Source organism: Bombina bombina, chromosome 11, assembly GCF_027579735.1.
Source record: "Bombina bombina isolate aBomBom1 chromosome 11, aBomBom1.pri, whole genome shotgun sequence".
Taxonomy (NCBI): domain Eukaryota; kingdom Metazoa; phylum Chordata; class Amphibia; order Anura; family Bombinatoridae; genus Bombina; species Bombina bombina.
In genome coordinates this window covers 121,279,465-121,302,929 of record NC_069509.1, presented here as the reverse complement: position 1 = coordinate 121,302,929, position 23,465 = coordinate 121,279,465, and the positions used below count along the sequence as shown (strand labels likewise).

At 36.6% G+C, this 23,465-nt stretch overlaps 1 protein-coding gene across 1 annotated transcript in view; it reads right to left on the bottom strand.

Moving 5' to 3' along the window:
- The window catches only part of BAIAP2L1 (BAR/IMD domain containing adaptor protein 2 like 1), a 435,923-nt gene extending 425,296 nt beyond the window's left edge, over window positions 1–10,627 (bottom strand). Inside the window, exon 1 of the mRNA XM_053694428.1 lies at window positions 10,489–10,627. Within this exon, the coding sequence (XP_053550403.1) occupies window positions 10,489–10,539 (51 nt within the window). The 5' untranslated portion in view covers window positions 10,540–10,627. The remainder of the gene's footprint in view (window positions 1–10,488) is intronic.
- Between the last annotated feature and the right edge of the window lie 12,838 nt (window positions 10,628–23,465).

Genomic DNA, 23,465 nt, shown 5'->3' with positions numbered 1-23,465 from the left:
TAATATCATTGTTAAAGATTAGGATTATTAGAATATTGTTCTGTCATGAAATACATCTTGACTGGAGTTATCATTTGTTTCTCTTCTGACAATAAATAAAAGTAAAAAAAAAAAAAAAAAAAAAAGGGACATGAAACCAACAAATTTTATTTCATGATTCAGATATAGCATACAATTTTAAACGGCTTTCCAATATACTTCTATTATCTAAATTTGCTTCATTGCTTGGTATCCTTTGTTAAAAAATAATACTTAGGTAGGCTCAGGAGCTGAGAGTTAGCTGCTGATTGGTGGCTGCAAATACATGCCGCATGGCATTGGTTTACTGATGTGTTCAGCTAGTTCCTAGTAGTGCATTGCTGCACTTTCAACATAGGATACCACCTATATAAGAGAAAAGTTGTTTAAACTCACAATTTCTATTTGAATCAGGACTTGAATTTAGGATTTGGCTGATATGTTATTCTATAGCAACACAACATAAATAGCTTGTCATTACAAGGTGTTTACTGTCCCTTTAAAAGGGACAAAACTGTTTAGGTTAAGGATGGGAGGGTGTTGCTAACACTAAGCTACTAAGGCCACTGCAGCAGAATTTATTTTTTCTGTTGGGGGTAGTGAAGATGCATCCTCCTACAGTAAATCGCTACAATAAAAGACCTGCAGTGAGGTCCCAATTCTGTATTATCTAGCAATATTTAGGATAAATGGGTCATATGTTTATTCGTCATTAAAGGGTTAGAAATTGTTCAGCATTTATGCTTAAAGTGAATGTAAATTTTGATGTTAAAGTGCCCGTTTTTTAAAAATTCGATTAAAAAACAGGGGCACTTTAATTCATCAAAACTTACATTTCACTCGTTGTGAAAAAATACTTACCTTTTAATCTTGACAGCCGCTCCAACTTCCCCCTGACATCAGAAATGATGGATCAGTCATCCTCCAATCATGGCTTCCCCCCCTGGGGAATCAGTGTTTGATTCAATGCCGTGATTGGAGGAAGCCGGATTCCTCATTTTAGATCCAGGAAGAGGCTTTGCGACGGGCGGAGGAAGCTGGAGCGGCTGTCAATATTAAAAGGTAAGTATTTTTTCACAACACGAGTGAAATGTAAATTTTTATGAATTAAAGTGCCCCTGTTTTTAATCGAATTTTTTAAAAAACGGGCACTTTAGCATCAAAATTTACTCACTTTAAATTAATATTCAATAAGTAATGAAATAAAACTATTTTTGTTTACAACCGAAGCTTCTACATACCTTTAATATAAAATGTTTAAATTATCCTTATCCATAAAATGAGGAAAAGTTTGATAATGCGCTACCGCCCCCATGCAATGGAGAAAGGCTGCGCCCATTCATTTTAATATGCCTGTGATGTAGGTTCCCCTTCATATGCGCACTTTGGACGGAAACACAAAGCCAACACTATTTTTTTTTTTTTTAAATGGATAAGCAAATCAACTACCCAGCATGCCGCTTGGAGAATGACACAACGCTGGTTAGTGGAGAAAGGGGGGAAGACTCTGTGCTTGCGTTTTCAATAAAAAAAACTAATTGCGCACTCAGGCCGCCATGGACGTTTCTACCTAGGTAGAACATCGTAATAGGGCTCATCTAATGAATATAAAATGGGTTTGGCCCAGTATTAAATTTATCATTAAAATGAAAAGAAAACTTTAGGAGGTACCAATTACAAATATATTTATTATATATAGAAGTTTTAAACAAGTTAAAGATTATTATTATTATTATTTTTTTTTTGGGGGGGGGATCCTATCCCTTTAACACTTCTGAGAGAAGAACAATTCCAAATTACACCTAAACTAAAATATATCTCCAACTTCAAATCAAAAATCATTTTTCCAGCATTTTGTTCTGGCATTCTTTTTATGAACAAAAAAAAAAAAAAAAAAAAAAAAGAGAAGAGAAAACTTTCCTCCTAAGTAATATTACTTTATCAATGGTGAATCAAGTTCTTATACAGTAAAACCCAAGTCCCTAACCACAGACAGCTCCCCAAGACACAACATCTTCTGTCTGAAACATAAATGGCTATGAAATCCCAAATGTTTCTTTCACGATTCAGATGGAGCTTGCAGTTTTAAACAACTTTCTAATTTACTTTCATTATCAGATTTTACACACTTTCTGTGGAACAAGATCCTACTGAGAATGTGCACAACAACACAGGGTATACGTATACTAGTCTGTGATTGGTTGATGTCCTACACATGATACAGGGGGCAGGAAATGGGAGAAAAAAAATCTGCTTATTTAAAATTCTGAGTAGTCTTTTTATAATGCAGTTAATTATGTAATTGTACTGCATTGAGTGGTCCTTTAAATAGTGCAAGTTAAGGGGACACTGAACCCAAATTTTTTCTTTCGTGATTCAGATAGAGCATGAAATTTTAAGCAACTTTCTAATTTACTCCTACTATCAAATTTTCTTCATTCTCTTGGTATCTATATTTGAAATGCAAGAATGTAAGTTTAGATGCCGGCCCATTTTTAGTGAACAACCTGAGTTGTCCTTGCTGATTGGTGGATAAATTCATCCACCAATAAAAAAGTGCTTTCCAGAGATCTGAACCAAAAAAAAGCTTAGACGCCTTCTTTTCAAATAAAGATAGCAAGAGAACGAAGAAAAATTGATAATAGGAGTAAATTAGAAATTAAAATTGCATGTTCTATCTGAATCAAGAAAGGAAAATTTGGGTTCAGTGTCCCTTTAACTTTTAAGCTGTTGGCTGTGTTGCAGCGCTGTTTTGCAGACAATGAGTTAGCGTTCCAAGAAATTAAACAAATATTATCTGTAAGTAAAAGTTACTGTTCCTTAAAAAAAAGAACCCAGGATAAAATAGATCAATTTGCAGAGTTGTTTTGTGACAACAAATAACAGCTGCTGCCTTCACAAAGCTATAAACATAAGAATAAAAGGTAAAATGTTTTTTTTTTTTTTTTTTTTTAAAAACATCCTTGATTCTTTTAGCCAATGACATATGCAGCCAAAACAAAACAGGCCGATGGCAGAAGTTGTTCTTTGCTGCAAAAGCTTTTTTTCCCCTTGCTTGAGACACACCTATTCACAACTAAAAACAGGTCTGAGTGACCTACCCAGTATTTTTAACACATGTCTAAAAGAAAAGTAAAAAAAAAAAAAAAAAAAAAAAAAAAAAAAGCAGTGTTTAAGTATATGGGCAAAACATGGCTGCATATAGAAAATTCAGTGTTCAGAAAGAGAAATAATGTATATTTTTTTTTAATAATCAGCAAACAGTAACGAAAATAGTGCAACACCAAGCAAGTAAGAATCCTCTGATTAAAAAAAAAAAAAAAATTACATAGGGTAAAGTTTAAGACTAACTTAAAGGGACGTGAACTTCATTAGTCAGAGCATGTGATCTGCATTATGAAAGAAAAAAAAAAATAATAAAAAAAAAAATAAATAATGTGTTTTGACTGACATACAAAAAAAAAAATCTGCTTTTTTAAATTTGTAACTTAAAGTGATGGTAAACAATATGGTTGTAACTTCAAGTACATAGTTTAACAATATGATTCTTAAAGGGACATGAGACCCCCCAAAAAAATCTCTTTCATGAATTATATAGAGCATGCAATTTTAAACAACTTTCCAATTTACTTATCTGGTATGTGTTTCACACTCTTGGTATTGTTTGTTGAAAAGCATACCTAGGTAGGCTCAGAGCTGCTGATTGGTGGCTGCACATATATGCCTTATGTTATTGGCTCACCCTTGTGCATTGCTGTTTCTTGAACAAAGGATACCAAGAGAATGAAGCAACTTAGATAATAGAAGTGTATTGGAAAGTTGTTTAAATGAAAAAGCACTATCAATTTGTTAGAAGAAAAAAAAAAATAGCTTTTAATATATAGCAAAACGTATAATCTGTACGTCATTACCTTCTCTCCGCCCTCTTTATGTTTCCTGTCTTTACTTATGTGACGTGTAGATCGGGCTGGACCGCTCTACACGTCACAGAGTTGTAGATAAAAAAAAAAAATGTGGGCGGAGAGAATTTAGCTGATCGACATCTGCAACACGAGCGACCAATTGCGTATGCTCTAAATCTCCAGCTAAACAGTAAATCACAAAAAAACAGTTTACTTGGATGAAGCGTATGTAGACAAACACGGAGCAAGCAGTCATTCCCCTATAATAAAATGAGCATTATTAGTAGTAAGTGTATAAAAAAAAATGTTATGCAATATCTAATATTTATTTCACAATTATACTTATTGTAAATAACGATAAGTGATTATGTTCTTGGTTCGAGTCCAGGTAAATAATGAATCTGATAGTAACCCTTTTGATGACTGGTCTAATCTGTCTACATCCGATTTAAACAAATTGAAATCATGCGATTGTGAGATTTCAACAATGGGATTGACACTAGGCACGCCATCCAGGCCGCCATCCCATTCAGGAAGCGCCGTTAGGACAGAATGGAACGCCCTAATGTCGGGAAGGGGTAAACACTCTATTCATTGTTTACCATATTGTCACGTGGACTGCCCCTTCCTCAATATTGTGCATGTGTGGGCATCACATACAAGAGCACAGTGACGTCATGGCCAAAAAATACTCTGATTGGCTGATGGCTTCTGGCAAGGAGAACGCTATTATGCATGTGTTTATTGCCCATATCGACTCTGCATTAAATATAGCGAGTCACACGACAAGTATTGGGATTGGCTGGAATAGGGAAATGTAATGAGACACGTAATAAAAAAAAAAAAAAGGTAAGTGGATTTGCACAGTTTAACCATGCTCTTTAATTTACACCAAACTTATATATCCTAGTTTACCATCACTTTAATATTAAAGAGTAGGTAAAATTGTTAGTTAAAGGGACAATGAACCCAAATTTTTTCTTTCGTGATTCAGATAGAGCATGCAATTTGAAGCAACTTTCTAATTTACTCCTATAATTATTTTTTCTTTGTTCTGTTGCTATCTTTATTTGAAAAAGAAGGCATCTAAGCTAAGGAGCCAGCCAATTTTTGGGTCAGACCCTGGACAGCACTTGTTTATTGGTGGGTGAATTTATCCACCAATCAGCAAGAACAACCCAGGTTGTTCACCAAAAATGGGCCGGCATCTAAACTTACATTCTTGCTTTTCAAATAAAGATACCAAGAGAATGAAGAAAATTTGATAATAGAAGTAAATTATAAAGTTGCTTAAAATTGCATGCTCTATCTGAATCACAAAAGAAAAAAATTGGGTTCAGTTCCTTTTAACTGCATCAAGGGCTAACGGATAGATATAACATTTAGAGGTTTGGCTGAATATATAAGGAATAATATATAAGGAAGGATTTAAAGATTAGATATAAAGTAACAAAATCCAACAAATATAATGTAGGAGGTTGTGGCTCTCTGTGATTTTTTTTTAACTATAAACATTATGGAATCTTTTGGGACTTGCATTATACATTTGCTCTGTTATGAACTCCTACTGTGTCTAATGCACCATGGGCTAACAAATCTATAATACAATTCATTATCCTGTCAGTACATAAAGAAACCAGGCACATTTTAGGAACCAATAATAATAAAAAGAGGTTAGGAGGAAGTAAAGTTTTGGAGGTCTGGATGTCTCTAATAATACATATGATATAGTTCTATACCTATGCATGCACAAGCCATTTTAGCCCTGACAAGTGTCAAAAATGCCCTATCACGTACATATCTCTTCTTCCCAGAGTTCCAAGGTCTCCACAGATACAGTAGGAACCATATACTGCATTCCTTCGCTCTGGCAGAGTAAGCTCTCTCTTAAACAATTAGATTTATCCCATGGGCTCATACTCTGATACAGCTCACCTACCCTTTTGTCAAGAGTGTGTCCCCTGCTTACAGCACTCACTTTTTAATAGACAATAACTTGAATGGCAACACATTGGGTGTGTCTCAGTGAAAAACGGCTGTAGTTTTACGTGCCATGTGAGATTATAGAGATACAGCTCAACAAGGAAGTTTATAACAAAGCTGACCTTGATAAACAGAACTCAAAATCAGCACTTACTGGCATACAGGATTGACTCTAAGACTGGTGTTCTGAGATCATCAATCTACAAACTGTTGAGGTGTAAATAAAAACTTTTAAGCTGAAATCCACTGAGGCATATAGGATTTAACTTGCTTTATAAACAGTATGTCTAAAACACTTAAATGTTAGTGTCTATGACACTAGTGTCAAAGTACAGCAAATAAACTAAAAGTGAGATAGGGTAGCTTTTGAACGAACAAACCCTGCAGTATAATAAAAAAGAAAAAAAAAATCTGCCCTTTGCCTTTGTGATATACAAAAACCATAGTATTTGCTATCTTTAGAAGAAAATTAAATAACCCTGTTTTATAATGGGTCATTTGCCATATTACCTATTTACAATATTTGACCTGTTGTCATTTTTCTGTAATCCTGTTTAATTGTACAATTATAACCTTTTAAATTTGGAACAGCTGCCTTATGTTATTTTTTCTTCAACAAAACCTTCCAGTGTTATTTTTCAAACTGAAGTATATGTTCTACAGAATAGAGCAGGGTTCTTCAAACCACAAGTCGGACCCATTACTGGGTCGCAACACAATGTTTATTGGTTCGATACTTGTGTGTGGTATTTGTGTGTATTTTATGACAGTGTGTGTGTTGTAAGATAACGTGTGGTGGGTGTGTAATGTATGAGATTGTGTGTGTGTGTGGTGTGCGTGTAATGTAGGAGAGTGTGTGTGGTGTGCGTGTTGTAGGAGAGTGTGTGTGTGTGCGCGCATGTGTAATATAAGAGTGTGTGTAGTGTGTGTTGTATGACAGTGTGTGTTGTATAAAAGTGTGTGTGTGTGGTATAACAGTGTGTGTAGTGTGTGTGTGTGTTATATGACAGTGTGTGTGGTGTGTGTGTGTGTTGTATGACAGTGTGTGTGTTGTATAAAAGTGTGTGTGTGGTGTGTGTATAACAGAGTGTGTGTGTGGTATAACAGTGTGTGTGTGTGTGGTATAACAGTGTGTGTGTGTGTGTTATATAACAGTGTGTGTGTGTGTTGTATAACAGTGTGTGTGGTGTAAGAGAGTGTATATGTGTTATTACCTTTTACAACACTGTAAGTTTGACTACAATCAGAAATAAAGTACGCACACATTTTACTCACTTTGCCAAAAATTGCAGCTATTTTGTATATTACTTCAGAGATTTTCAGACCAAGCATATAAATAGGGTTGAAAAGGTATGTGGTATCATTGCACTGGGTCTTAGGGAACATTTTTGAAGAACCCTGGACTAGAGTCTACAGCATAATGTATTTCTATATAAATTCTAAATTCCATTACTCATTCCCTTCCAGGTGATACTTCCAGAATTTTAAATTTATACCATCAAGCCATATTGACAAATCATTTACGTAACATACAACACATTGTAAACAACCAATACATAAATCAGATATTTCCCTTCAAATAAACTAGAAAGATTTCAGCATGGAAAGCTAATACAATCTCCTAAATGAAATCTAAAACTGAATGATAAGTACTCTCTCTTGTATTTAAATATTTAATTTATTCCAGATACTGAGTTTCAGCATCAAGAAATTCAAACACTTTATAGCTTTGTGGTGCAGCCCTTTCTGGCTGCCAAGAAATTAAAGTCACTATGTTAATTATATAATTGCAGAAAGGTAAGCTAAATGAAATTACTTAAAGGGACACTGAACCCAAATTTTTTCTATCGTGATTCAGATAGAGCATGCAATTTTAAGCAACTTTCTAATTTACTCCTATTAGCAAATTCTTTTCATGCTCTTGGTATCTTTATTTAAAATGCAAGAATGTAAGTTTAGATGCCGGCCCATTTTTGGTGAACACACTGTGTTGTTCTTGCTGATTGGTGGGTAAATTCACCTACCAGTAAACAAGTGCTTTCCATGGTCCTGAACAAAAAAAAAATAACTTAAATGCCTTATTTTTCAAATAAAGAAAGCAAGAGAACGAAGAAAAATTGGTAATAGGAGTAAATTAGAAAGTTGTTTAAAATTGCATGCTCTATCTAAATCACTAAAGAAAAAAATTGGGTTCAGTGTCCCTTTAAAAAAAGACAGCAACACTGCCTGTGACACTTATATGCCCCCAGTGATAATTGTTGCCGTCCAGCACACATTATTCTGCTTTCCTTTCATACATCATTACTATAGGCAATGGGTTTAATACACCTTGGTGATTTTTATACTCACACAGGAAACCTCCTCAGTGCAATTCCTCAATACTCTACCAACACAATGATCATACCTTTATGTAACACTCCAAATAATATTTACCATCTAAAATACATCTTTGTTAAAGGGATATGAAAACCAAACTTTTTCTTTCATGATTCAGATAGAGCATGTGATTTTAAACAACTTTCTAATTTACTTCTATTCATTTTTTTATTCTTTCTTGGTATCTTTTGTTGAAAAGCAGGGATGTAAGCTCCTGAGCACTATATGACAGCAATTCTGCATGAATGTTTTCCTTTGGCAAGAGCACAGCACTATTTCCTGCCATGTAGTTGCCCAGATGCCTATCTAGTTATCTCTTCAACAAAGAATATCATAGGAACAAAGCCAATTTGATAACAGAAGTATATTGGCATTTTGTTTGTATTTATTTTTTTAAAGGTATGCTCTGAATCACCAAATAAATTGTTTAGGTTTCATATCCCTTTAAATATAACCGATTTGAAACACAAAAATGTTATTTTGTGATTTAGACAGAGAATATCATTTTAAAAAGGTTCTAGTTTACTTTTATTATCAAATTTGCTTCTTTCCTATCATATTCGGTGTTGAGGTTGGTGTCTGGAGAACTACATGGCAAGAATTAGTGCTGGATTCTAGTGCTTTTGCAAATGGATAACATTCTTGCAAAACTGCTGCCATATAGTGCTCTAGAAATGAGCTGGCTCCTAAGCTTACATCACTGCTTTTCAACAAAAAAATACCAAGAGAGCAAAGAAAAATTGATATTAGAAGTAAGTTAGAAAGTGGTTTAAAGTGAAAGTAAATCCTAGCGTTTTACAAACGCTAGGATTGACTTTAGAAACAAATAAAGGGGACTTTCATTCATGAAGTATAAGCTACATCATGTAGAAAGCTCCTTTGTTTTAACCGATAGCCGTTTTTAGCTGCTACATCAGCACACGGCTAAAAAAAATTTTTGCTAAGAGGTAGGTGACGTTTTCACCTCTTAGCTAATAGCCGTGCGGTAAATCCGGCTTGGCGCCTACGGAAAACAGATTTACCCCACTGCTATTGGCTAAGAGGTGAAAACGTCACCTCTTAGCAAAAAATTTTTTTAGCCGTGTGCTGATGTAGCAGCTAAAAACGGCGATCGTTTAAAACAAATAAAGGCGCTTTCTACATGAAGTATCTTATACTTCATGAATGAAAGTCCCCTTTATTTGTTTCAAAAGTCAATCCTAGCGTTTTCAAAACGCTAGGATTTACTTTCACTTTAAAATTGCATACTTTGGGGTCGATTTATCAAGCTGTGACGGACAGGGGCGCACATACGCCCCTGTTCGCCGCAGCTCGCTTCTGGCGGCTAAACTCCGCTGCCGGACCCTCAGCATTGCACCCGAGCGCTATTTTGCGCTTGCGTACAATCCTGCCTCCTGCCCGCACACAGCCAATCATGCGCGTGCAGGAGCTGTCCATCTCCCCGGTCAGACGAGACTGGGGGGAGATTGAAATTTGCCTAAGAGGTGGCAAAAGGTTAAATACAAACTGCAGGTTCTCTTGTGAGAACCTGCAGCCTTAGCGGGGCGAAGGGGTTGATAAATCGACTTTAGTATCTACATCATAAAAGAAAAATGTTCAGTTTCATATCCCTTTACTATTCCCCTAGCAAATATTTAACCAATTGACAGCTGTATATGGCTGCAGTGTCACATAACCAAGGAGCTAAACCAGCCCTATAAATACAATGCTATCACAGCATTATCTATTTTATTCTAACAATACCCACTGTTAAACTACATGTCAGAATATTCCCCTTCACGCTCCGCCTCTCCTGTAATACAGATGACTACCTTTCATTTTTCTTATTATCCCACCACTTCCTATTACATGTGTTTTGCTCCATTTCCCACTGAGGCAATGTCCCTTGCTGTCTGACACCAGGCAATATTGTCACCCCATTACTTTTGTACTAATATTCTGTTACAGCAGGTAATGTTATACACTAGTTTTGTTATCAGGTAGTAGATTAGAGCATTAATTAATAAAGTAACACCAGGTAATAGTTTACCTTTGTACAGTTAATATTTTTTTAATTACTCTTTATCAATTAGAAGTAAAGCACTTCCACTATGTATTTAACTTTACCACCAAACATCGCTTCATGTTGACACTCGTAGTTCCCCAAGAGCCCCTTCTGTTACCCCAGCCATAAATAACCCTCCATTGCCCGGGTGTACTCCATCCTCACTTTGTAAGTGTTCTCGGTGATCTTGGCCACCTCCTCGGTGTCCCGGGACATTGTTCAGGTTCGACGCTTTTTCCGCAAAGCTATTAATGTCCTGATCACTGCAAAACTGTCAAAACTTGTGAGACCGGCGGTGCTACGAGATGAGGGTGGGGTCTGGAGGTAAAGGGAGGGCCTGGGATCAGCCGGAGCTGGGAGGTTCGCACCTGCGTGTATAGCAGGAACTGGGGGAGGTGAACCTCAACCTGGGTGTGAGGGGAGGATAAGAAACTGCGGGAGCAGCTACATATCTGCTATAGGAGGCTGAGAGGGAGAGGAGAACAGGGGGAAGTGTAACGTGTTTACTGGAGAAATAGAGCTTAAAAGGGTGTAATGAAAGGGTTGTCCGCAGGTTTTAATGATGAGACACCTTTGTTGATAACTTACTTTTTTTAACCCGTTAAGTGCTGAGTTTTGATAACTTTTCACAGTTGAGACAAGTGTGTTTTCATAATTTTGTTTTTCTCTACAATTTTATTACATAGTATTATTCTTGGATTGAGATATGATTATGTGAAAAAAAGTGTTTCCCCTATACAATATATTTTAGTTTAAAGACCACAGGTAGTACAATGTAAATTAGGGGTATCAAAACTATTTTTTTTTTCATGATTCAGATAGAGAATACAATTTTATAATTTACTTCTATTTTCTAATTTGCTTTGTTCTCATTTGTATCGTTTGTTGCTGGAGCTTGGGGCTAGCTGCTGATTTGGTGGCTGCACACATATGTCTCTTGTCATTGGGTTACCAATGTGTTCAGCTAGCTCTCAGTAGTGCATTGCTGCACCTTCAACAAAGGATACCAAGAGGGTGAAGCAAAATTGATTATAGAAGCAAATTGGAAAGTTGTTTAAAAATGACATGCTCCATCGGAATCAGGAAATAAATGTTTTGGGATTCATGTCCCTTTAATGTATCTGGGGGGCATTGGAACAGTGTTCTTTTCCCATTGGGGTCACTGGCAAAGTGTTCTTCTCCCATGGGGACCCTTAAACAGAGAGAGTGCTCTGGAACTGGATATATTAGGAACAGGAAGTGACATTTACCAAATTAGTAGCACAAGGTGGGATTTGCATCCCACAATAGACATACACAGTCATCTATAATCTTGTGAACGCCAAGTAAAGTGAGGGAATACGGGAGGTGGGCGGGTGATCCAGCAGCAGAGGGGGGAGAGAGGAGGCAGAAGTGGGAGGCTTCTACAATGAAAAATAAATAAAAAAAGGGGGAGGGAAGGGGCACTACTCTACAGAAAAAAGGTGGGGATGTGGTGGGCCCTAACTAATGAGGGAATCCAGGAGGTGGGTGGGTGGGCGGTCCAGGAGCAGAGGGGGTAGGGAGAGGCAGAAGTGGGAGGGCCCTATAATAAAAAATAAATAAAGGGAGATGGAGGGAAGCGGCACTACGCTATAGAAAAAATGTGGGGTGGGGATGTGGGGGGCCCTAACTAATGATCGCGGGAGGGGTGTAGGCGGTGGGACCACTACACTACAGAAAATAAAAAAAAGCATTTTATAGATACTGACATACAATATTTAGAGGGGGAGGGTTAGAGAGCTGTTTGGGAGGGATCAGGGAGGTTGGAGGGTAAGGACGGATCCCATACTGCAGCAAATATACAAATATTTAATTTAAAAAAAATGCCTTAAATCTTCATACTGGCAGACTGTCTGCAAGAACCTAAGATTGAGTGACCAGTGTGGGGTAAGGGAGGGAAGAGAGCTGTTTAGGAGGGACCAGGGAGGGATTAGGGGGTGGGAAGTGTCAGATGGGAGGGTAATCTCTATACTAAAGCTAAAAGGAAAGGGACACTGAACCCAAATGTTTTCTTCCGTTATTCAGATAGAGCGTGCAATTTTAAGCAACTTTTTCATTTACTCCTATTAGCAATTTTTCTTTGTTCTCTTGCTATCTATATTGGAAAAAGGCATCTAAGCTTTTTTTCTTGGTTCAGAACTCTGGACAGCACTTTTTTATTGGTGGATGAATTTATCCACCAATCAGCAAGGACAACCCAGGTTGTTCACCAAAAATGGGCCAGCATCTAAACTTACATTCTTGCATTTCAAATAAAGATACCAAGAGAATAAAGAACATTTGATAATAGGAGTAAATTAGAAAGTTGCTTAAAATGTTATGCTCTATCTGAATCACGAAAGAAAAAATTTGGGTTCAGTGTCCCTTTAACCTTCCATCAACCTGATTAACCCTTTCACTGCCGGGAATAATAGAAGTGTGGTGTGCAGCTGTAATAAGCTGCCTTCTAATTACCAAAAAGCAATGACAAAGCTATATATGGTCTGATATTTCTAAACAAAGGGGATCCCAGATAAGCTTTTACAACCATTTGAGTCATGATTGCACAAGCAGTATGTAAATAATATCAGTGAGAAACCCAAAGTTTGTGAAAAAGTTAATGATTTTTTTTTATTTGATCACATTTGGCAGTGAAATGGTGGCATGAAATATACCAAAATGGGCCTAGATCACTGGTTTTCAAACCTTTCTTTAGGCTTCCCCAACAGTCCAGGGAATTTCTTTTGTGATCAACAGTATAGATCAATACCTTGTCTACTTAAAAATATATATAGTTTTGACAGGTATTTCTGTTTAAATGGATTGATAGCAAAAATGCTAAAAATTCTCCAGTATTTTGGGCAAGTATTTCTGTGGAAGACCCAGTAGTGAAGGGGTTAAACAATTACTGACCTCAATTACTGATCTGCCTGATAATCAAGGGAGGGCAGAATGAAACTATCTTGAGGGCCGCCGCATATGGCCTGGAGCTGATACTTTAAGACCACTGATATAAATGGTTATAAAGCTGCAAACTTATCTGGTAGCAGCACATTATAGAGACATTTATCAAATGTAACATATTCTTGAAACAAACTATTGAACAATAGACGTATGGCTATTGTACCAGCTTATTAAAAAGAAAATAACATTGGACCTCAAGGGCTGCCGCCTATTAGAAAGGCAAAGAGCCAGAACATTATACGCTCAGACTTATTTGCATTTCATGTAGAGCATAAAAACAAATTCTAAGCAGCAAGAAAACATTCCTTTTAAAGGGATATTGCAGTGCAAAAATTACACTTATTTGTTAGAGCATGTCATTTTGGCGCTAGTTGCCGTATGTGGCATTAAACACATAAGTGTAGTCACTCTTGGGAGCCAGAAGCACTGCAGTTCCTCAAATCCAGTGATTAGTGGATCATGAGACTGCCACTACTGGCAAACGCCTGCGGTACGTGAGTGGGACTGTGTTAAACCTTCTGCAGAGAACCCAATTTATCATAGTATGAATGGACAAAGTTCACATTTGGGAACTTCGTCCACCTGGCATTGCGGCAAGCAGGCAGCATATACTAAAGACAGTAATAACTACACAAGAAATTGCTTGTGCTGCCGTTTCAACTGCTCTTGGAGAATCATCCTGTTGGGATTTGATCAGGATTATTTAACTCTACGACCCTTGAGGTAGCGGAGAGGCAAAGTAGTATTCCCCCATAGACTTCAAGGGAGCACAAAAGTGGGGGGAAAAAACACCCAACAAGTTGCGCAAAAACACAATCTCATTTTCTCAGGTGTGACAACCTGATATTAAGTATTAATATTTTACATTCCAATGTTCTTCACATAGAAGAATATGTTCTATTTATTTATAAATATATCTGATGTTTTTTTTTGGTAAAATACATCTATACCTATATATATATATATATATATATATATATATATATAGGTATAGATATATACAAATATATATAGGAATATCTATTTAGAAATACTTAGTAAATATTCCCCTATGTGAAGAACATTGGAATGTGAAATATTTACAGTAAATAACGCTCTCCCATATGGCACTTTTGTTGTAGCTATAGCGATGATTGCAGAACAATTCAAACCGTTAGCTCACAGAAAAATTGACTTGGGTGGGCACGGGGTATTTGAATTTCATATCTATATTAAATGTAAGTTATAGCGCATCTTCTTTACAACTGAGGAATAAAACTCCATCTAAAATATCACTAAGATTCCGGATCTGATTTTAAAAAGGGGAGAGTTTACCATCACTTTAAGCTAGGAAGAACAGTTTTAGCTGCTGAAATTCTAGTAACAATTTTGGTGCTTACAATTCTATCAGTTGTTTTAAAAGGGACACTGAACCCAAATGTTTTCTTTTCGTGATTCAGATAGAGCATGCAATTTTAAGCAACTTTCTTATTTACTCCTATTATTACATTTTATTCATTCTCTTGGTATGTTTATTTGAAAAGCAAGAATGTAAGTTTAGATGCCGGCCCATTTTTGGTGAACAACCTGGGTTGTCCTTGCTGATTGGACAGAACCAATAAACAAGTGCTGTCCATGGCCTGAACCAAAAATTTGCTGGCTCCTTAGCTTAGATGCCTTCTTTTTCAAATAAAGATAGCAAGAGAATGAAGAAAATGTGATAATAGAAGTAAATTAGAAAGTTGCTTAAAATTGCATGCTCTATCTGAATCATGAAAGAAAAAATTTGGGTTCAGTGTCCCTTTAAACTTTGGTTTAGTTATAGATATTGCTTACAATCCCTGATTGAAATGCCTCAGCTGTGTAAATTTCTCTGAATTCAGTCCCACTTTTCCAGAAACTATTTTACACATTAAGGGCTAGATTACAAGTGTAGCACTAATTTACCACGCACCCATAAATGGGAAAATTTGCCCGTTTACGAGCGTGATATAAAACCAGCCATTACAAGTGGCTGGTTATTGCTACCGCAAGCTCACGGTAGCAATTAGCGCTCCAAAAATTAAATCTCTGGTTAATTTTCTAAATGTGCCCCAAATGTCTCTAAGTTTTTTATTTTAACTGCATGAAGTGGGTGTTAGAAAAAAAATGGCACTGAAAAGTACTTTGCGGTCTATGGGGAAGTGTGTGTTTCCTGTAAATATATATGTATATGCTTATTTACATATATATATATATATATATATATATATATATATATATGTGTATATATTTATGTGTTAATATGTGTTTATACACATATTAATATGTGTATAAACATTTACATTTTGCTGCCCATCGCTGTGCGACTAACACCCTTCGCTGCGCTAGGTTCTTATGCTGTGTCTGACGGCATGAGAATGAGGCTCCTATTGGAGCCTATGGAAAGCTCTCTCGTAAGCGCTAAGCTTCCATGCAATTGCACCAAACTTCTAATACCAGTGCACATTTACGTGCGCTGGTATTACAAAGTGGAGCACAAATATTGCTTTAGCGAAAGTAATATTTTGCGCTCCACTTGTATCCTAAAGATGGGATGAGATGATATGAAAACCTGAAGCAACAAAGTATTCTATATCGGGTGGACCAAACATCAGATTCCCTATTAACACATTAGCCCCCTTATTGTCATATTACTCCAAGTATATCAAAATTAGGGATAAAAGATTATTGCTGGTATTGACTGAATTAAAAATGCTGTTAAATACTTATTTTACTCCCTTTTCCCTTAACAAGTTTTACCGGAAATTCTGCTTTAGCAAAGGTGCGGCGTAGCCGCATTGGCAAGTATTTATGATCCAAGTCCAGAATTGACACGCCTCCCAGTGACGTCATGGCCAATCCAATCCATTGAATATCTTGGTCATCCTGCCCATCAGAGAATGGTTCCTTATGACAATCTTTAGAAAGGATGTCTGGATTTGTATCTCTCTATATTGGTAGATTAAAAAGATATTAAAATTAAGGTCACTGAAATATTTATCATTTTTACATTTAGTTAATGAAAATAAATGTAGGTGTTATTTCTTAGGCAGTACTGATATTTATACTATTTGTGAAGTGAGAAAACCATGATAACTGTGTTGTTATTTGGACAAAAAAAAGCTATGAGCGGGGGAACTTCCGGGCGGCGCCATGCTTGGACGCAAAAGTTTGAGCTGCTCCAGTTATCCTGCTAAAAGATCAACTTTTGATCTTAGACAACATTTTGATCTACAGAGGATTACCTCTCAAAATATACTCTTCTTTTCAGGATTGCTGCCTGCTCTCAGAATCTGATGACTTTCTTTGAGGTATAGGCCTCCATTCAAACCCCCCAGTGATTTCCTACTTGGACTTCACTGTTGATCAGCGCCGTATGTGCGCTGAATAACAACAATTAACCTGCATAAAATCTGACACAGAGATTTAAAATGGAGACTGCTACCTGCTTCTTAAAAGAACTAATCTGTTTGAATGACGACTATCGAGATGCATTTGAGGAACAACTACAAATTTCATTTAACCTTATCGGCAAAGGTGCTCCAGAAAGGCCCCTCCAACAGGAGCCTATTTATTTAAAAGAGGAGAGTGATGAAGCTTCACATCTTCAGAGCCTGCTACCCGCTACCGGCCAACTCCAGAGAGAACGTATTCCTGTTAATGCAGCTACAGATCCTACCGGCATCGGCATAGTGCAAACACCAGAGAAAACCTCTCAGCAACTAGGGGCCCAATGGCTTCTCCAACGGCATGGGAAGATCTGCTTTAACAGCAAATCCAGAGACTAAAATTCCAGCACTTCCTGAGATCGCAACTAGCGTCTCTGCTAACCTAAAAAAGATTAAATGGCTCTCAACACTTACCTTACTTGGCTCTGAGGCCACACCGACTAGGCAAGATCTAGCTGCAAACTTTCTGGTTTCCCTGCAACCACCTTCCACCGCCATGCACACGGAGATGCTGAATATGTACCGGGACCTTCTCCATTTGCCCAACTGCCCCACCTCGAGCGAGACACCTCTGTACCAGTTCCTGAAGTCACCTTGCTCCCCTCAACTCTCTGTGAACTGTGCTGGCTGAACGATGCCTGGTACTGGAGATCTATCCAGTTTAACCGCACCGGAGTGGGCTACCCAATGCCAACTGTCTCCTATATGTCTCAAAAAAGGATAGGAATTGGGTAGTATGACTCTGAGATCAATAGCTATTAAAAGTCTGAAGCTGTAGTGGGTACTTAACGCCAATGACTAAAGTGACTCTGTATGAATATGTTTAACATAACAAAAGTTATGCTTTCCTTGTCGATCTTTTGTGGCTAACTGCTTACATATTTTTTTATACACTTTAAGCAGAGCCATGTACATGGGATTTGTTTATTTGAAGGCTACCAGTCTGAAGCTTAATTGAATCCTATAGTGTTTAATGAAGATATAGTTACTGAAGCTAGTTAATGTTGCGGTCGGCTACTTTTACTTGTCCATTATCTTTCATATAACTTATCAGTTATCTACATATTTATAAAAAGGTTTTGGTTTCCAGAAGTATGTAGATTGCACTTAAAGGGACATGAAACCCAATTTTTTTTCTTTTGTGATTTAGAAAGAGCATGCAATTTTAAACAACTATCTAATTTACTTCTATTATCTAATTGGTTTTATTCTCTTGATATTCTTTGCTGAAAAGCCTATCTAGATAGGCTCAGTAGCTGCTGATTGGTTGCTGCACTTAGAAGACTTGTGTGATTGGCTCACTAATGTACATTTCTATTTCTCCAAAAAGGATATCTAAAAAATGAAGCTAAATAATCAATAGAAGTAAATTGGAATGTTGTTTAAATTTGTATTCTCTGAGTCATGAAAGAAAAAAATTGGGTTTAGTGTCCATTTAATTGTTGTTAACCCTCCCCCCAAGCAATATCACCTTCCACTTAGTTAATATTGCCAGTTGACTTACAATTGCTATACCTAGTAGTAGTTATTAATACTCACAGCTAGCTCTTAAATTCCATTAGATTTATATTATATCTGCCAATATATATACTTGTGTGCAAGATCCCCAAGGCAGACATCAGCTATTACATATCCCTAGTTGTGTAAGTAAGGATCTCCTTCTGTGCTGCCACTTAAAATATTATACACCTAAAATAGAAAGGATTATACTTCCAGTTTTGTTCTTTTTTTTTTCTTAACCCCACAAATTGTTTCCAGGAATTGGCTTCTTATCTCTCTCTAAGTTATATCATGACCTTGTAAGCTGGTCCTGCCAATTGGGTGTGCATATTAACATTATATAAGAGCTGTACTACGTATATACAATACTTATGTTAATTCCATAGGTGGATGAATGTAGACTTTTTTTTAACATCTAGTTCTTGTGTGCTGGGGAGTCATTACAGAATATCTGGTGCTAGGTTTTCTTTATCAGATATTAAGTTTACCTAATAGTACTAAGGTCCAAAAGTGACCACCATGTATGCTTGTTTTCCTTTTGTTTGGTGATATATGTTTAACATTGTGCAAGAGTGGCCCTTTGCGTATTAAGAGGAACCTATAGGGAAAAAAGGACAAAAAAGAGGTTTCATTCATATATGTCTATTTTTTTTTTTCTTTTCCCATATTTTTATTGATGGCAAATCTTTCATTTTTGAATTATGCTGACATTTCCATGCATGTAAGTGTATATATTTTCAGGCTATTTGGTCTCACGACTAACACTTTCCTATCTATGTACCAAACTATATCTATATGGTTTTTGCTTATATACTTGTTATCACTGTGAAAGGACATGTATCCTTTTTTATGATGTTATTCAGAAAAACCTCAATAAAAGACTATGGGGTCAATTTATCAAGCTCCGTATGGAGATTGATGCCCCTTGTTTCCTGAAGGCTCGCCAGAAACAGAGGTTATGAAGCAGCGGTCTAAAGACTGCTGCTCCATAACTTGTCCGCCTGTTCTGCGATCGATCGGGTTGATTGACACCTCCTGCTAGCGGTCGATTGGCTGCGAATCTGCAGGGGGCGGTATTGCACCAGCAGTTCACAAGAACTGCTGGTGCAATTGATAAATGCTGAGAGCAAATGCTGTCGGCATTTATCGATGTGCAGCAGACATGATACGCTACACTGTATCATGTCCGCTCGCACTATAATAAATTGCCCCCCATATGTAAATTAAAAAAAAGCTATGAGCAGAGCTGAAAATACCAGTAGATAAGACCTATTGAAAAATAAGCAAAAAGCTCCAGATTGAAATAAGTTTAATTTTTACCTACAATCCACAAGTACAAGAAGTAATCAAAATTATTCAAAAACATGTGGACATTTTACACACTGATCCAGTTCTTAATGGTACAGTGTACCATACAATTGTTTTTCCCTTAATGTGTTTCCAATTACTTTTTTTACCAGCTGCAGAGTATAAAATGTATGAGATTTGCTTTTTTAAAGTGAATGTAAATTTTGATGCTAAAGTGCCCGGTTTTTAAAAAATCAATTAAAAACAGGGGCACTTTAATTCATCAAAATTTACATTTCACTTGTTGTGAAAAAAAACCTTACCTTTTAAACTTGACAGCAGCTCCAGCTTCCTCCGGTCGTTGCAAAGCCATTTCTGATGTTAGAAATGATGGATAGGTCATCCATCATTTCTGATTCAATGCCGTTATTGGAGGAAGCCGGATTCCTCATTTTAGACCCAGGAAGAGGCTTTGCAACGGGTGGAGGAAGCTGGATCTGCTGTCAAGATTAAAAGAAAAAGAAAATAGAAAGCAGCGCTTCACAAAAAAATAATAACAAATAACAATATTACCACTGGTCTTATATACAGACTTATCCTCTGTGAAACAAAGAGGGATACAGGTGTTTCCACCCACAGGTAATGTTCTTTGCAACTCGATCCTAATGCAGCCGTTCTCGTCCTGTGTCTCTCTCCCCACACCGGATAATGACGTAATACAAAGAAGCTGTGAAATAAGAACAGCGCAGAAGAACCGAGATTCAAGGTAGTAGTTTTATTGGAACATAAACAAGACACTGTACAATTCCTACTTACAAACAGTAGGTTTTAAAAGAGCCTTTCACAATCTATGATGTGAACAATTCTTTAGTCCAAGAGCAAGGAAGACCACAGCCGACTCGTATGTCTCACTTTTCATCTGGGCATTTGCACGCAGCTTAGGTCACAACGGGCGGCTTTGTCCAAACCCTTCGTTAAAAAATGTAGATAGCTCAACGCGTTTCCCCCGGTGTACGCCCGGGCTTTATCAAGAGCAAGATAGTATGCTGTGTAGAGTGTTCATATTTAAAGCCGGTGCTTCCACCTGATTGGATACTGATACACACCAATCCGGATGTGTTCTACATACACACCCTTGTGAACAGCGGATTGACTATTTCAACCATAAAAGCAATTATTACATGTTAAATACTAAATCACAGGATAACAATTAATTCTACTCAGCGGTACAATTGAGCGCAAACTGCATATATTTACAGAGACCATTAGGGTACAAAATTATTAGGGCACACAATTAGGAATATAAATACTAAAAAATTACATAAAATTACATAAAATGGTTGTGTAGAAAACAAATATATATGATAGTCGTTTAAAAACACTTCAAAAAATATTGTTATATACAAAGAGATGATATACAAAAAAAAAATAATAATAATAAATCCACATCTAAAAATGCATTTTGAATATATCACAAATAAATTAGGAACTTTTAAGATTAAAAATATTCACAGTATACTGAATATTGATGTGAATCCTGTAACGATAAAAAATGCACATAGGTGAATTCATGTTATACAAACATTATTGCACAATTATGTAATCCTATGGAAAAATTCTCTATAAAACTAACAAGAGAAGAGGTTCATAGACTCTAATACAACAAATAGATTCTATTGAAACATTAGAAGATTACAAGACCCATGTACAATTATTATAACTTAAAAACCACAATTATTCAGAGAAAGGCCTGTACATCTAAATCAATGTTGAGACCTGAAGGATTCAAACTCTTTAACTTATAAATCCATTCAGTTTCACGTTGTCTTAGGGTTCTCAATCTATTAGGATAACTAGGTGGTATCCAGTCTATTATTTGTACTTCCAGACCTCTCGGGTTACTGCCATGGACCAATAGAAAATGGTTAGGTACACTGTGTTTTTCAAAACCATTTTTAATCTTGTAAAGGTGTTCATTGAACCTTGTTCTAGTCTTTCTTTTGGTACGTCCAATGTAAATCAAATCACAACTGCATCTTAGCAGATAGACAGTGTATGTTGATTCACAGTTGCATCTGTGTTTGATTTCAAATTGTTCTGTACCATCAGAATTACTGAACTTCAAGATTAAAAGGTAAGTTTTTTTTCACAACATGAGTGAAATGTAAATTTTGATGAATTAAAGTGCCCTTCTTTTTAATTGAATTTTTAAAAACCGGGCACTTTAGCATCAAAATTTACATTCACTTAAAAACTTATTTGTGTATATGAATTAGCCGATTTTGGCCTAGATTTAGAGTTTGGCGTTAGCCGTGAAAACCAGCGTTAGAGGCTCCTAACGCTGGTTTTAGGCTACCGCCGGTATTTGGAGTCACTCAAAATAGGGTCTAACGCTCACTTTTCAGCCGCGACTTTTCCATACCGCAGATCCCCTTACGTCAATTGCGTATCCTATCTTTTCAATGGGATCTTCCTAACTCCGGTATTTAGAGTCGTTTCTGAAGTGAGCGTTAGAGCTCTAACGACAAAACTCCAGCCGCAGAAAAAAAGCAGGAGTTAAGAGCTTTCTGGGCTAACGCTGGTTCATAAATCTCTTAACTACTGTACCCTAAAGTACACTAACACCCATAAACTACCTATGTACCCCTAAACCGAGGCCCCCCCACATCGCCGACACTCAATTAAATTTTAACCCCTAATCTGCCGACCGCCACCTACGTTATACTTATGTACCCCTAATCTGCTGCCCCTAACACAGCCGACCCCTATGTTATATTTATTAACCCCTAACCTGCCCCCCACAACGTCGCCGCCAGCTACTTACAATAATTAACCCCTAATCTGCCGACCGCAAAGCGCCGCCACCTACGTTATCCTTATGTACCCCTAATCTGCTGCCCCTAACACCGCCGACCCCTATATTTATTAACCCCTAATCTGCCCCCCTCAACGTCGCCGACACCTGCCTACACTTATTAACCCCTAATCTGCCGAGCGGACCTGAGCGCTACTTTAATAAAGTTATTAACCCCTAATCCGCCTCACTAACCCTATCATAAATAGTATTAACCCCTAATCTGCCCTCCCTAACATCGCCGACACCTAACTTCAATTATTAACCCCTAATCTGACGACCGGAGCTCACCGCTACTATAATAAATGGATTAACCCCTAAAGCTAAGTCTAACCCTAACACTAACACCCCCCTAAGTTAAATATAATTTACATCTAACGAAATTAATTAACTCTTATTAAATAAATTATTCCTATTTAAAGATAAATACTTACCTGTAAAATAAACCCTAATATAGCTACAATATAAATTATAATTATATTATAGCTATTTTAGGATTTATATTTATTTTACAGGCAACTTTGTAATTATTTTAACCAGGTACAATAGATATTAAATAGTTAAGAACTATTTAATAGTTACCTAGTTAAAATAATAACAAAATTACCTGTAAAATAAATCCTAACCTAAGTTATAATTAAACCTAACACTACCCTATCAATAAATTAATTAAATAAAATACCTACAATTACCTACAATTAACCTAACACTACACTATCAATAAATAAATTAAATACAATTCCTACAAATAACTACAATTACATAAACTAACTAAAGTACAAAAAATAAAAAAGAACTAAGTTACAAAAAATAAAAAAATATTTACAAACATAAGAAAAATATTACAACAATTTTAAACTAATTACACCTACTCTAAGCCCCCTAATAAAATAACAAAGACCCCCAAAATAAAAAAATGCCCTACCCTATTCTAAATTAATAGAGTTAAAAGCTCTTTTACCTTACCAGCCCTGAACAGGGCCCTTTGCGGGGCATGCCCCAAGAAAATCAGCTCTTTTGCCTGTAAAAAAAAACATACAATACCCCCCCCCAACATTACAACCCACCACCCACATACCCCTAATCTA